This window comes from Cajanus cajan, chromosome 2, assembly GCF_000230855.2.
Source record: "Cajanus cajan strain Asha chromosome 2, NIPB_CcT2T_4, whole genome shotgun sequence".
Lineage (NCBI taxonomy): Eukaryota > Viridiplantae > Streptophyta > Magnoliopsida > Fabales > Fabaceae > Cajanus > Cajanus cajan.
The window spans coordinates 44,574,995-44,591,682 of record NC_138518.1 but is presented as its reverse complement, the minus strand read 5'-3'; the positions used below and the strand labels follow the sequence as shown (position 1 = coordinate 44,591,682).

The 16,688-nt window shown below is 37.5% G+C and overlaps 1 protein-coding gene across 1 annotated transcript; it reads right to left on the bottom strand.

Moving 5' to 3' along the window:
- Nucleotides 1-2,041: 2,041 nt before the first annotated feature.
- LOC145954280 (uncharacterized) lies at nucleotides 2,042-7,958 on the bottom strand. Its single transcript, XM_083068260.1, has 2 exons — nucleotides 7,731-7,958; nucleotides 2,042-7,656 (listed from the first exon to the last, which is right to left on the bottom strand). The coding sequence occupies exon 2, from the start codon at nucleotides 7,514-7,516 to the stop codon at nucleotides 2,192-2,194; it is 5,325 nt and encodes a 1,774-aa protein (XP_082924386.1). The 5' UTR covers nucleotides 7,517-7,656; nucleotides 7,731-7,958; the 3' UTR covers nucleotides 2,042-2,191.
- Between the last annotated feature and the right edge of the window lie 8,730 nt (nucleotides 7,959-16,688).

Here is a 16,688-nt window from a genome sequence, read left to right as displayed (position 1 = left end):
GAATTTTTATCATCCTTGGATGGGAAAACAAAGTGGAGACTTTTTTGTGAGGTGCAAGCACGCTCTTTGGCTCTGGCCCATCACCTTGCTATGGAACCTCTTGGCGAGGTTCAGTCTTTGAAACAAAATTTAGAGGATGCTGAAAAGACTGCAGCCGATGCAATTTCAGTCAATGAAGAGGTGACTGCCAAGAATAGGGATCTCGCTGCCGAGTTGGATGCTGTTCGGCGTGATAATGATACCCTTCGTCTGGAACTTCAAAAAATAACCAATGAAGGGCGTCGCCGACTGGAGGAGGCTGAGACTGCCTATGACACCCTCAAAAAGCAAGCTCAAGAAAAGATCGTTGCTCAACATGAGGCTGGGTTCAAGCAGGCCATTCGTCAGGCTAAGCATTTCGGTCAATTTGAAGAGGGCTTTGAATTTGATATGACTAAGGATTTCTATCAAGGGTCCTTGATATCTTATGCCGATCTGCCTGAAGGAGCTGAACTGGATGATGATCCTGCCCCCCAAGCTGAAGATGATGTGGAGACCTCCGAGGAAAACACACTGGATGAGGGACACCATGATCCTACCAACGATACTGAGGGAAACCCCGATACCGTTACGGGAGATGAATCCGTCCGGACGCCGGAAGAGTAGTTAATTATACTTGTAATCAAAATGCCTTTTTGTTGTAGTTTGGAGGCCGATAGAGCTTTCTTATCTGAATGATATCGTTTTTCTTAAGCAATCTGTTTTGACTTGCTGTCCATTAATGATTAGTTAAATAAAAATCATCATTCTTGAATCCTGATAAAGAGCCGAATGGATTAACCACTTGTATGTATATATCTAGGACCGAATGGGTAACCATTTGAACGCCTGAATAAAAGCTGAACAAGCCAGTTTCACCTTTCAGTTAAATAAAACCAAAGATAGGAAATAAACCCGAATTGGTAGCTGTCTTTTGGGTAAAACTAAATCAACTTTGACAAATCCGAAAGGACCTGCTTCGGTTGGTAGCTTTCTTTTGGGTAAAACCGAATCAACTTCCTTCGGCTAGTGCTTGCACGTTTTATGTAAGACCGAAAGAACGCGTACCGGTTTGTAGATCTTGAATAACACCGAATGGGTTGCCTCGGCTTGTACTTGTTTTATGAAAAACCGAACGAACAAGCCTCGGTTTCTAGAACATTTATGAATAAAACCGAATGAATTGCCTCGGCTTGTACTTCTGTTTTATGTAAAACCGAACGAACAAGCCTCGGTTTCTAGAACATTTATGAATAAAACCGAACGAATTTGCTCGGCTTGTACTTCTGTTTTATGTAAAACCGAACGATCAAGCCTCGGTTTCTAGAACATTTATGAATAAAACCGAACGAATTGGCTCGGCTTGTACTTCTGTTTTATGTAAAACCGAACGAACAAGCTTCGGTTTCTAGAACATTTGTGAATAAAACCGAACGAATTGCCTCGGCTTGTACTTCTGTTTTATGTAAAACCGAACGAACAAGCCTCGGTTTCTAGAACATTTATGAATAAAACCGAACGAATTGGCTCGGCTTGTACTTCTGTTTTATGTAAAACCGAAGGAACACGCCTCGGCTTGTAGAACTTTTATTAATAAAACCGAATGAATTGCTTCGGCTTGTATATCTGTGATGGAAGCATATTTGTTAAGGCACATCCTTGGCCGAGTTGAACAACTCGGGAGGGAAGCCTGTTGCGAGACTTTGAGGCACATCCTTGGCCGAGTTGAACAACTCGGGAGGGAAGCCTGTTGCGAGACTTTGAGGCACATCCTTGGCCGAGTTGAACAACTCGGGAGGGAAGCCTGTTGCGAGACTTTGAGGCACATCCTTGGCCGAGTTGAACAACTCGGGAGGGAAGCCTGTTGCGAGACTTTGAGGCACATCCTTGGCCGAGTTGAACAACTCGGGAGGGAAGCCTGTTGCGAGATTTTTTGAGGCACATCCTTGGCCGAGTTGAACAACTCGGGAGGGAAGCCTGTTGCGTTGATTGAGTAACAGAATCGAAAATTGAGCTGTAAGAATGGAAGAACTGCATAGATTTTTATTAACAGGTGCCTCGTTAAAAACCTTATCGGCCAAAACCCCTTTTCACTTTTTTACAAGGGGAGAAAAGACCGAATAAGGAAAAGAGTACACCATCTATGTATACAAGGTCTGATTTACAACAAACATTAACTATAATATGTCTTCAGATGGGATGCATTCCAAGTTCGCGAAATGACCTTGCCTGAAAGCTCTTCCAATTTATATGCACCGTTCTCCAAGCTATGCCGAATCCGAAATGGGCCATCCCAATTAGCAGCCAACTTTCCTTCTCTCGGATTACGCCTCGCCGATCCTTGTGCTCTCCATACTAGATCACCTTCTTTAAAACTTCTTCTGATAAGATTGGAATTAAATCTGCGAGTCATCCTTTGCTTGCAAGCCTCAGCCGTGATTTCTGCTTTGAGACGAACCTCGTCCGCCATATCCACTTCAGCTTGGAGAGACATATCATTGGTATTTTCATCAAAATGCATTCTTCGAAAAGAAGGTTCTCCAACCTCCACAGGTATCATAGCTTCGGTGCCATATGTCAGCCGAAATGGTGTTTCTTTAGTCGTGGATTGGGGCGTGCACCGGTAAGCCCATAGAACTTCCAACAATTCCTCCGCCCAAGCTCCTTTAGCGTCTCCCAACCGTCTCTTCAGTTCGCCAAGTATGACTTTGTTTGCTGCTTCGGCTTGCCCATTGGCTTGTGGATGCTCAACAGAGGTAAATCTGTGCTTGATACCGAGATCTTGTATGAACCGATTGAGTTTCTGATCGGTGAACTGCAGCCCATTATCGGTAACAAGTGCATATGGAATGCCGAAGCGAGTAATGATGTTCTTCCATAAAAATTTTTGGACATTGGCAGCTGTGATACTTGCAAGCGGCTCGGCTTCAACCCATTTTGTGAAGTAATCCACAGCTACCAGTAGAAACTTGCACTGTCCTTTGGCTATCGGGAAGGGGCCTAGAATGTCCATACCCCACATCGCAAATGGCCACGGCGAACTTATGCCGTGCAGTTCTTCGGCCGAAGCGTGGATAAGGTTACCATGTCGCTGACATGACACACAATGCTTCACAAAATTTACACAGTCGTCCTTGAGAGTAGGCCAGTAGTATCCGGCTCGTAGCACTTTCGTTGCTAAAGTCCGTCCCCCCGAATGAAAACCACATATCCCTTCATGCATTTCTCTCAAAATGTAGCTAGCTTGTGCCTCATCAACACATTTCAATAATGGAGTCGAGAATCCTCTCCTATACAAATCTCCTCCAAGAATAACATATCTAGCGGCCTGCGTTCGGAGCTTTTTAGCCGCTGTTGGGTCCGATGGTAGTGTGCCCTGCTCAAGATAATCCATTATCTCAGTGATCCACGTACGAACGGATCGCTCCACTGCCAAACATTCGGCGGCTACCACACTTGGCGATTCGAGGTCCAAGTGAAGTGTGGTTCGTAGTTGTCCAGGCTTTCTGGTGTTGCTTGCCAACCGAGCCAATTGGTCCGCTCTCGTATTGTGTTCCCTTGGTGTGTGTTTTACTTGAACTTCTTCAAACGTATCGCGCATTTTTTGGAATAAATGATAATATTTCAACAAGTTTGCATCTTTTACCTGAAAATTATCATTCACTTGTTCGGCTATGACCTTTGAATCGGTCCAGCACTCCAGCCGGTTGACACCAATTTCTTGCGCGAGTCTTAAGCCAGCCAATAACGCTTCATACTCGGCCTGATTATTTGAAGCTTTGAACGCAAACCGTAAGGACTGTTCTATGATTAATCCTGTTGGTCCCTCCAAAATTATACCTGCCCCACACCCTTGATTGTTTGAGGAACCATCCACGTGTATCGTCCATACAGTATTAACAAAATATCCTTTCGGTTGCAATTCATCAACGAAGTCCACCAAGCATTGGGACCGGATAGGTCCCCTAGGTTGAAAACAAATATCAAACTCCGATAACTCAATTGACCAAGCCATCATCCTTCCTGCTAACTCGGGTTTGCGTAACACTTTGGCTATCGGGCAATCAGTTCGAACAATAATCTGATGACTCTGAAAATATTGCCGAAGGCGCCGAGCAGTGTGAACAAGCCCGAGTGCAACTTTTTCTAAAAGCTGGTACCTTGTTTCGGCTTCCTGTAACATACGACTGATGAAATAAATGGGCTGTTGTCCCTCTTTTTCTTGAATTAAAACCGTACTTATTGTGTCATTCGAGACACACAAGTAGACCAGGATTGGTATTGCCGGATCGGGCTTAGAAAGGATAGGTGGAGAACCAAGACGTTCTTTTAAAGTCTGAAAAGACTTCTCACATTCGGCAGACCATTCAAACTTGTTCGCTTTTCTCAGTAATTTTACCATAGGTTTGGTTATTTCAGCCAAACACGGGAGGAATCTTGACAACGCTGTAAGCCGACCTGCTAACTGCTGAACTTGCTTAAGATTCTTAGGGCTGATCATTTTGACGATTGCCATACACTTATCGGGATTAGCTTCGATCCCCCTAACCGAAAGCATGAAGCCAAGGAATTTTCCTCCTGATACTCCAAACACACACTTCTCCGGATTAAGCCTCATATCATACTTGCGCAACTGTTTGAATATTTCAGAAAGATCCATTGCATGCTGATCAACATTTCTGGATTTTACCACCATATCATCCACATATACCTCCATGTTCTTGCCTATCTGATGTTGAAAAACTTTATTCATTAACCTTTGGTACGTTGCTCCAGCGTTTTTCAAACCAAACGGCATTACCCGATAGCAGTAATTAGCCGAATCGGTAATGAACGCCGTCTTTTCCTCATCCCGAGCATGCATGGGAATTTGATTGTATCCCGAATAAGCATCCAGGAATGTCAACATTTCGTGTCCCGAGGCTCCATCGACTAATCGATCTATGTTTGGAAGTGGATAGGCATCCTTAGGGCATGCCTTGTTGAGACTTGTATAATCTGTGCACATTCTCCACTTTCCATTTGACTTTTTTACCATGACCACATTCGCCAACCAAGTGGTGTAATGAACCTCTCGAATGAATCCGGCATCAAGCAATTTGGCAACCTCTGTTTCAACTGCCAGCTTTCTTTCGGTCCCCATTTTTCTCTTGCGCTGCGCGATTGGTTTTGCTTCGGCACAGACTGAAAGCTTATGACACATGACTTTTGGATCCACTCCTGGCATATCGGAGGGTGTCCATGCGAAGAGATCTCTGTTCTTCTCTATAACCTGACATAAGGCCGAGTGGTCATCTTCAGAGATTTCGGCACCGATGTACGTGACCTGCTCGGGACGTGAGCCTATCTGGAACGGCACTTTAGACTCAATTGGTTCCACCCTTTCTTCATTATTCATTCTTGGATCAAGATCCAACACAGCCTCTTCTACTAGTGCCGAAACGTTCACAGCATGAATTTTGTTGGATTTGGATTTTCTTTCCTCCCTCGGCTCAACACGCAAACTAGCGTAATAACATTCCCTAGCAGCCTTTTGATCGGCGTGAATTGTAATGATATTTCCCCTATCTGACGGGAACTTCATTGCCAAATGTGGCGTTGAAACAATAGCTCCTAATGCATTTAGGGATGGTCTACCAAGTAGGATATTATACGAGGTATTAGCTTCAACGACAATGTACTTTACTTGGATCTCTCTGCTCTCCTTTTCGTCAAAACAAAACCTTGTAAAAAGTTTTATGTATCCCTTGGTGCTGACTCTCTCTCCTGCAAAGCCAACCAACGGATCGTCATAAGGAAGCAACTCTTTTTCCGAGATACCCAACTGTTGGAATGTGCTCCAATATAGTATGTCCGCCGAACTGCCCTGATCAACCAGTGTTTTTTTGACAATGCAGTTGTGAATCTCAACACTAATGACCATCGGATCATCTTGTTCTGGGTCAATACCCTTGAAGTCTGCATCTGTGAAGGTTATCGTTGGTAATCGCCGAGACGACTGTCGGTGAACAGCGTTGACCGACCGGATAGCTCGGAGATGTCTCTTTTGGGCCGAAGAAGTTGTGCCTCCACCTGCAAAGCCACCAGCAATGGTATTGATAATCCTTCGATGCGAGGGTGCCGAATCATCTTTTCTTTCACGTGACCTGCTTCTCTCGCGCCGACCTCTATCAGAGGTTTTATCAGAACGGTCTTGCCTGTGCCGATCCTGATACCTGGGTTGGTATGAACGATTTTGAGACGAACCAGACCGGTCCACAAAATTGTGCAGTTTCCCTTGCTTAATCAGGTCTTCGATCTTGTCTTTGAGGGCCGCGCATTCATCAGTTGAATGTCCCCGATTCCTATGATACCGACAAGATTTGCTAGTATCTGCTCTTGGCGGAGTAGATGCTCTCTTCGGGATCGTTAACACTTCAGATGCCAAGGCCTGTTCGAGGACCGCCGCGCGATTGGCACTAAGGGGAGTATACTGAGTATACTTCGGTCCACGAATAGGCCTCTCCCGAAGGGATATTTCTTTGCCTCGCCCCCTGTATGATGGTTCAACTGGTTTCTCGGATTTAGTGGACTGCTCGGCGCGGGCCTGATTTCTAAATTCTGCCAACTCCTCCATCTGCATGTACTTATCTGCCCTCCTACGTAATTCATTCATGTCCGAAGGAGGCTTTTTACAAATGCTGTTGACGAATGGGCCTGGTTTTAAAGCCGTTGTGAGATGATGCAGCGCCACGGCTGGGTTGAGATCTCTGATCTCCAAAGTAGCCTTGTTAAACCGATCCATAAACGCCCGAAGAGACTCTTTTTTATCCTGCCTAAGACTAACCAAAGATAAAGATGTTAGACTGTGAGGGCGACTTGTCGCAAATTGGATAATGAACTGGGATGATAATGTATTAAAGGAATCGATTGAGTTAGGTGGGAGACGAGTGAACCAGCTGAGAGCTCTGCCTTTGAGGGACGTAGGAAAAATCCGACACAATGCAGCGTCATCGGTCGTACTCAGAGTTACCTGTGTCAGAAAAACATCTAAATGTTCATCAGGATCAGTGGTACCATCATACTTGTCAATAGGTAAAGCCTTCCAGTTGTCCATCAGGGGGAGTTGCATAATGGAGGGAGTAAACGGATGTCGGTGTGATCCGATAGTGGTTACATCTGCAGGACGAACTACAGTAGGTAAAGCCGAAGGGAATCTCTCAGGGGCTACTGCTGAAGCGTGGGGGACCGATGTATGGACCGCATGAGATTGGTATGATCCCTGAGTTTGTGTGTTGGTGGCATGGGTAGGCTTCCAAGAAGTATCCTGACTTCTCAGCGCTTCATTTTCAGCCCTCAAGGCTGAAAGCTCCCTTGCATCTTTTTCTCTTTGTTGTTTCATCAATTCCATTTCTTGCTTGAGTAGTCGTACTGTTTCGGTGAGATCTGTTTCATCCACCATCTCCACATGTTCTTCAGTAGGGCGGTCTTGCGTGTTCGTTCTCCTAGTTATCGGCATCGTTCTTAGCAAACTTTCAACCACTTTCGTTCGGCCCCACGGTGGGCGCCAAATGTACCTGCCTGGAGGATACACCAAATCTTCTCGTACTCTGAAGGCCGAACGAGTGGTCCGATTCAACGCGAGTGAAGGGTTGGTACCTGCAAAAGGCACTCCAACGCTCAAGTCAGGACAAGCACCAATATCGAGGGTAATTAATGAACAGTAACGTTACCTTTTGACTTGAGCTATTTATATTGACATTTATGGGCTTTGGACCCCATGGGCCCTGCAACGTATTTACCGTATTAGGTAATACACCTTAATCAACTAATTAACTCCTAATCATGGATTAAGGACCATGAGAGATGATGGGCCGATCCAGGTGGCCGAACGCCACTCGGTCACTTGGTTTTGCCTTTTGGCAGCCGACCGGGTGGTGGCCAAACGCCCTTACCCGTACAGTTTCAATTGAAGTGTTGCTTCATCGTTCCTGATTCCAATATAAGCTTCAAAGGTAGCCTAAAAGAATTGCAAAGAAATAACTCATTCATAATTTCAAAGACACTGTCATATGTCTTTTCAAGTAGGATAGGCAGCGAATTTAGACCGGAATAATTTATTTGTTTGCTCATGATAGTTAAAAGAATTTAGAGATTCAAGTTCAACCTAGAACATGGTCCAATAGATGATCACACAGATATGCTTCAATTTACATCAGAACTTGGTCCATAAAGCTCTGGCTGGTCAAAGTTATTTTATGTTTTCACCAAAGCAACTTTACATATCATATCTTTTATTCTTTTGGATACTTACATTGTCCTGGCAAGTGTAACTATCGCCAAATAATATATGGATATGTGAAAGATATTTTTCCATATGACAGTCACTGAAAGATATTTTTCACCATGACAGTCATTGAAAATTTTTTTTACTTATGATTGTACTGCGATCTTCTCTCTATAGACTCATCCGGTCAATCTCATTATGCAGAAGTAGCTTAAACTATTAAGAACCTCAGAGAATACAAGGGGTGCAACAACGAAAATTATCAATGTGTTCGAAAATCTGACAGTAAATACTAACATTCTTTGTGATGAATAGAATTTAATCTTCGTCAAACCATGTCAGGACACTGATTTCATTATCTAAATTTGAAATTACATAAATAAAATAAAAATTTTGAATGTCCATTGTCATGCAACTTCAGTCAATAGTAAAATGCCATAATTTTGAGAAGTATGAACTTTTCCAATATGAAAAAATCATTCGAGTTAAATATAACCAAAGGACTTTAACTGCAAAAAATTCACAAAGCCTCATTGTCAAGAATTACCTTATATCCTCATAAGTTTCATATGGCCCAATAGTGACATCCAACTTCGAGTCCTGAACAGAAAATAGAAGGTAAAAAATAGTTTTACGATCCTAAAATTTATCACAATAGAAACACATCACACTCACAGTAAGGATACTAACATTAACATACATAATTTAGAGAAAGCCTATATTTTGCCCAAACTGATTACTGATAGTAAAGCCTATCCAAGAAAGCATAATTTAGTCAGCCAGAGGCAGTTAAGAGAAACAATCATGATGTTTTCTATTTTGTTTTACAAAGGAAACAGATTTAAGTTGGTAAGTAAAGGCTACACAGGAGAGAAAAGAAATAAATATGGAAGAAAAGAGGACCAAATATCATGAAAATGTCATAACACGATCATGAAAGTAGTGTAGCATATCCATGTTTACGCGCATGACTAAGAGAATACAGACACGCAAAATGGAACCCTGATAAAAATTAGCATTCTTTGAATAAACTTTCCCATTGACAAACTAACTTATTATACAATAGAACAACCAAGAGGAGCAGCATGGGCATCGATAAAAGAAACACTTACGAGCAGGGATAGTGGATGCGTGACGGTGGGAGACAGAATGTGTGAGAGAGAGTAAATCAGAACGTAGGAAAGAACGCCAGAGACAACGGCACCACAGAAGGCCTCCACGGGAACAACACATCAATGGCTGAACAGCGAGAGAATGAGAGTTTTTCCAAAGAGAAAACACTGACCCAGAGGTTCAACCACAAAAATCTGACATTTTAAGAATTTTTTTTTTCAAGCTTAAATATGTTTTTAATCCCTCAAATTTAGGGTAAATCTATTTTTAATCTCTCAAATTTAAAATTATTGTTTTTAGTTCTTGTAATTTCAAAAAATCTTAATTTAGTCTTTATATTCAAATTTTGTCCCTATTAGTGAAAATATCACATTAAATCTGGTTGATATTGCATAATTGTCTTAATTAGTCACTTTTAAATATGTTATTGGTGACTAATAACATATTTAAAAGTGACTAATTAAGACAATTATACAATATCAACCAGATTTAATGTGATATTTTCACTAATAGGGACACTAATAGGTAGATTTTATGCAATAATGTGTGATAAATTTTTTAACAAAATTTGAATATAGGGACTAAAACAAGATTTTTGAAAATTACAGGGATTAAAAACAACAGTTTTAAATTTGAGAGACCAAAGACAAATTTATCTTAAATTTGAAGGACTAAAAACATATTTAAGCCTTTTTTTAATATATCAAATTTTTTATTTATTTATTTAAATAACCTGGGTCCAAGATTATTTACGCAAATAACCCGTTTTTGGACTTTTGTTTTTTTTTTCAAATTTGTTATTTTTTTCAGTTTTTAATATTCAGATTTAAAAAAAAAATTATAATGAATTTTTAAAAAATTTATTTAGTTTTTATTTTTATTTTAGATTATAAAAATCTATTTAAAATAAAATTTAAAGAATAAAATTTAATAAAATTAATTTTAAATAGAAATTTAAATAAATGAAAAAAATTATGATAAATCACAACTTTAAATAAAAACAACTTTAATTGAGATGAACAACTTTAAATAAAAACAAAATAACAACAAAATAGGAGATCGAATAAAAAGAACAACAATATAATTCCAATCCACGAAATTACAATCTAACTTTAATGATGTCTATGCCCACCAGTTCCACACCTTGGAGGTTGTCGGTTCCTTGTTGGGTTTCGACGACCAATGCGTGGTTGTTATGGTTCAACTTGCTCCTCATCATGTTCTATATTAACAGTATCGGCTGGATTTGACGAACCACTTGCATCGACCTCAGAGTGATAAGAAGAAAATGAAGGAAAATTCATGCTTTGCATGTAATTATATGCATTTTGTGGCGTGTGTACGTCGACGCCGAAAAGATTGCTCATGAAGTCCCCTGCTGAAGTTGTTGTTGATAGTGGGGTGTACATGGATTGTTTATAGTGCGTATGAAATGGTGGATTAGACTAGGGATGTTGTTCCACACTATAAGGTGGGTGGTTATCTCCAGCCATTGGGAATGTTGTTCCAGTTGTTGTTGGGAGTTGTGTACTAGAAGTGGATGCATGAGATGAAGAATACTAGCTACAAAGAAATAATTTAGAATTAGCACGAAACCATTGCAAATACTCAGAAGTGTGTTGGGGAGGCCCCTGAAGTGGTTCCCAAAAAATAACATGTTTGCGTCTGTCTTTCCAAATGAAAATCCAATTTGCATGTTGTTCAGCCCAGTTGGTGTCGCTATGTCTTCTCATGTCTATTTCATGCATTTTATCAAGATTATGAGCTTCATTGGGGATTGATTTCCATAAGCCAAATTGCAATTAATGAAGTTAAAACAGTACAAGAAGTACATATTCTAGAATCATTAAAAGCACGTGTTGGCAGTGAGGACTGAAATTCCTTATATGGCATCCATAAAAACTGGAAAAGAAAAAGGTTTAGGGTATGAATCAATTGAGTATAAGTGAGTATGTTTGAGAGAATTTTACATTGTATTACCTCGTTATGGTTCATGTTGTCATATCTTAATCTGTAGCCAAGTAAGTCTCCATGGGGCGTGCTTGAAAATCTTAGCCCTCTTCCTGACTACCTAAAAAATTTGTACATTGGGGATTAGTTGTTCGATGTATTAAAGTGGTATAAAAATTAATCCATACCTCGATGCTAGCGGAAATGTAATATCTCGTTGGACTCTTGGTTGGATGAAGGGCATGCGATACCAAGCCCAAGATTGTAGAAGCAAAGAACATCCACCCATTTTCTTTGACGATGGATAGATTGCCTACACATTTTTCTGTACAAATGTGTCAAACAAGTAGAACCCTAACTATATCGTCCTGCACATTCCAAGTCAGCCAATAGTAGTAAATACATTAAGTGAATTCTGTTACCTGACTTATCTGGCATAATGACACCACCATCAACCCTAAGATATATGTCCTACAATGTTAGAGCAATTGTTGTTCAATGGGTTCATTTGGTAGTGCAATTGTATGGTCTCTTAACCATTTTAGTTTTATGCTTGAGTCAACTAGAGTTTCCCCTTTCGGAGGTACGAAGCCTAACAACTCGTAACACAATTCATCCTAGTCAAAGAAAGTTGGTCCTGTGACTGGTTTGCCATCGATCCTTAAACCTAATTGTAGTGCCACATCTTCTAAAGTGACCATGCACTCACCAACTAGGAGGTGAAAAGTATGTGTCTCAAGTCTCCACCTCTCCACCAAAGACGTTATCAAACAATCATCGATTTTAAAATGTCTTATTTTCGCAACCTCGCCAAAGTCAGCAATCTCCAACAAATGCTCAATTCTTGGGTCAGGTGTAGGCATGGAATGATAGTAAGATTGAATCACTTGATCACTTGTTGTCTGTGAAAATGGTAGAATTGAAATGTTAGTAATGAATAATATTAGTTGTAAACATTATGTAATATATATTAACTTACCATAAGATGAGTTTCATTTGACCCATGGAGGTGTTGTTTCCACAACATAGTTGAAGATGAAGAAAACATTCTTGAAAAACAATATCAACGAAATTAAAGAGTGCAATAACTGAAAAGAATTGATCTTTTGTATCTTTTTTTAAGTTATTTTCATTTTAATGATGTAACTGTTATAATTAGTGTACTTAATATATAATGACATTAATAAATTACAGTTTTAAATTTTCTATATTTAATAAATTTAATTTAAATAATAAAATTAATTTTATAATTCTAAAATTTAGTATAATAAATAAGTTTTAACATTTTCTTTATTTTTAACATAAATTTAAAATATTATACAAAATTTTATAATTTTATAATTTTATATATAATTCTGAAAATTATAGTTAACTATATTTATTTTTAAAAAAATTAAAAACAGAAATATTATAATTTATAAATAAATATAATATTAATTTTATTATTAAGTATTATTCTTTATAAATTATTTAATTAAAATATTAAATATATTTTTTAAAATTAATTATACTTTTTTTAAAAATCTGAAAATCAAAAAATGAAAAATTATTTTTTTTACAAAATCTGAACAAAAAAGGGTAAAAAAAAATGAAGAAAAATAAAGGCCCAACTAGGAAATCGGTTACTGGGTAACCGATTTTTAAAAGGGATTTTGAAAAAAAAAATTTAAAATCCCTTTGAGAAATCGGTTACCTAGTAACCGATTTCTCATTTGGGTTTGGGTTATTTGCGTAAATAATTTTGGGCCCAGATTATTTAAATAAATAAATAAATAATTTTATATATTAAAAAAATCGACATTTTAATTTCCTTTCTAAATTTCTACATAAAAATGTCTCGAGAGATTCAAATAAATATATGCTAAATTGGTTTTCCTAATATTTTTAAATCAGTTTGTATGAAAGAAAAATGTATTGGGTGGTTCACTAATTTAGGAAATTCATCTTAAGGGAATCTAGTGACTTGCAAAAGAATATGTAAAATTTGAGTTCATTTAATTTCATTTATTTATCTATTTATAATATAAAAGGTAAAATATAAACTATTATCTTAAAATATTATTATACTCTTAATTTTAAATATGTTATATCAACGTATTATTAGTTACGAACAAACAATAAATAGAATAGTTATTATTATTAATTATTAACAAAAATGACACAACACTAATTGTACAGAATATTTAAAATTTTGAATTTAAATTTTATTAGTATATATATATATATATATTAACGATTTTAACAATTAAGAGATCAAGTTTAACTAAAAAGGAAAATAATAAATATTAATTGAAATGATTAATATTAATGTTGATTATAAATAATTGTTAAGTGATATGAAAATAAAGATAAAGTAGAGAGAATAAACAATAAATATGAGATGGAAGAAAAAATTTGATTGATGTATTATTTTTAGGGGACAACTAACCTATTATAGTAATTGAATAATTATGCAAAGATGAAAATAATACATAATGAAAATATAAATAGTAATAATACACATTGAATATGAATATCTACTAATTAAGCCACCAATTATTATTCATAGCACTCCCCTTGGATGTCCAATATTTAGAATATATCCCATTAAAACCTTCTAGGAAAAATCTTGTGGGATAAAACCCTAATGAAAGAAAAGGAGTACATCATTCGTAAATATTTATTTTTGCTCTTCATGCGTACAATTATCTTTAAGATGACTGAGTCCAATCTTTTATATCTAACTACTCAAAAATGTTTCTTAGAAGTGACTTTATAAAGAGATCTATTAGGTTGTCACATGAGAGAACTTGTTAAACATTTATATCATCATTCTTTTAAAGATCATGAGTATAAAAAAAAATTGGTAGAATATGTTTTGTTCTATCTCTTTTATGTATTCATCTTTCAATTATGCAATACATGCAACATCATCTTCATATAAAATTATCGATGTCATTTTTCTATAAGATAAATCACAAGTTTCCCACACATGTTGAATCACATATCTTAGCCAAATACATTCACAACTTGTCTAATGTAATGCTAAAATTTCTGCATGATTAGATGAAGTGATTACTATGGTTTGTTTTACAGATTGTCATGAAATGGTTGTACCACCACTTGTAAACAAATATTCTATTTGTGATTTACCATTATGACGATCTGAAAAATAACCTACATATGCATAACCATTGTGATTTAGTTCTGACTGCTTTCTTCTACATTCTCTTCTTTCCCTTCTACACTCTTTGAAGACCGAGGGGCACTTAGAGGAGGAGACCAAGAGATCTTTATTGTAGTTTCAACTGCTATTTATCCAGGTATGGGGGAAAATGAGGATTATATATATGTAGAGTTACATGAGGGAATTGGGTAGAGGAAGAGCCCTTAAGATTATGAGTAATTTTATAATTATTTATGTTTGGAGAATTATTGGTCTTATGTGATTCTGTATGTGTTAAGGATTATGAATATATGATTAGTTTGTAAAAATGATGATTTGAGAGAAAGAACGAAATTATAGAAAAGTGCCTGTAATCTAGGTTTTGGAAAAATTGGATTATTTTTTTTTTTGAGAAATTGATGATCCCATTAGACTGTATAAGTATTGAGGATTAGAAATATGCTAATAATTTGTAAGAATGATGATCTGGGAGAGAGAACGAAATTGTAGAAAAGTGTCTGTGAGCTAGGTTTTGGAATAATTGGGGGGTTTTACCGTTTATGTTAAGATTATATTAAATTGGTAATTCCATTGATTATTATATTAATTTATGAATATTATTATTATATTACTTGTTAAGAATTGATGATCTAGATGTGAATTGCTTGAGGGGTATGTAAACCCTCATTTTGTTGGACTTATCTGTTGTGTATGTGTTATAGAATTGTGTATGTGATATGAATTTGAGTTATGAAATGAGATGTGTGGAATGTGAATGAGATGTGATTGTGGATTCATATACTAATGACCAGGGGTGAGCACGGCCCTAAACTGTTAAAAGGGTAGCGTGACCTTGGCACAATTATGTCAGGGGTGAGCACGACCCTAGGCTACTAAAAGGGTAGCGTGACCTTGACACATTGTGATGTCAGGGGTGAGCACGACCCTAGGCTGAAGGATAGCGTGACCTTGACATAGTAAGATTTGTGATGATTGTGATTGTGATGTGATTATGGTTCCTCACACATATGACCAAGGATGAGATGAACCTTGAGTAAGTGATGCTACAAGGACGAGCGTACCCCTGACATGGTGTGGGATGAGTGAGGCAATTAATACGTATCACTTATCTCTAGAGTGGCACGACCTTGAGGTGGCGTGATCATTGGCATAATGTTAATTGCAAGATTTTTGTGGATTGTGATGGATTGGTGTAATTGTGAATTGAGATGTGAAGATGAATGATTGATAAATTGTGATATATAGAAATACTTGTGAATATTTCATTAAATAATGAGTTATGATTATGTTGTGTTTTTCCTCGTGTGCTTTTCATATAGATGTTTTCTTTTCTCACCGTACAAATTGTGGATGTTTTAGGTGAGGAAGATCCAGCTACGAGTGGCATCTAGAATGCCCACAATTAAATTGTGGGTATGCTCTTATATTGTGACATCGGGGCAGAGGATCTTTAAGACATAGATTTTTATATGGATTTGGAATTGTAATTATTATTTTGAAAATAATTTGTAAACTCTTGTGTTTCATATTCTAAATTTTTATTATTGTGGTTATTGAAGAATAATTTTGAAGTTTCTCATGTGAACCCTTTTACCAACGTTGAAAAATCTATTCGTTAGTTTTATTATTACAATATATGTGTTGGGGTAGTAAGGGTGTCACATTTCAAATGTATTAATATATGTGTTATACAAACTATAGAAGGAAACGAGTATTTTTTTTTCAACACTTGCTTTTTTATTTAAGAAGTTTTGTGATATAGATATTTTACATTTCCTTCAAGGTACCATTACAAGCTCAACATATATGAGTGTTATTTTGTGAAATAACTCGAATTTCAAATCATTTACTTGTTTTAACTACTCATGTTATGGATGTGGAGCATCAACTCCATCCTTGTGGGCTTTTGAAGAGTGGGAGAAATTGTTGGAATTCTATGAAAGAGTCTCAGGAGCCAAGATGCATGAGAGTTTCATACGACTAGGTGGAGTGGCACAAGATCTGCCTCTTGGCTTATGTCAAGATATTGATTCCTTCATACAACAATTTGCTTCTCGTATCGACAAAAAGAGATGTCAACCGACAACTATATCTAGAAACAATGATTAGTGGATATTGGTATTGTCACTGCACAACAAGCAAAGGATTGGGGATTGTTTCAATATAGTACCTATG

Excerpts from the sequence above, each read along its gene's own strand:
- LOC145954280 (XM_083068260.1), bottom strand. The coding sequence starts at position 7,516 with ATGCCGATAACTAGGAGAACGAACACGCAAGACCGCCCTACTGAAGAA.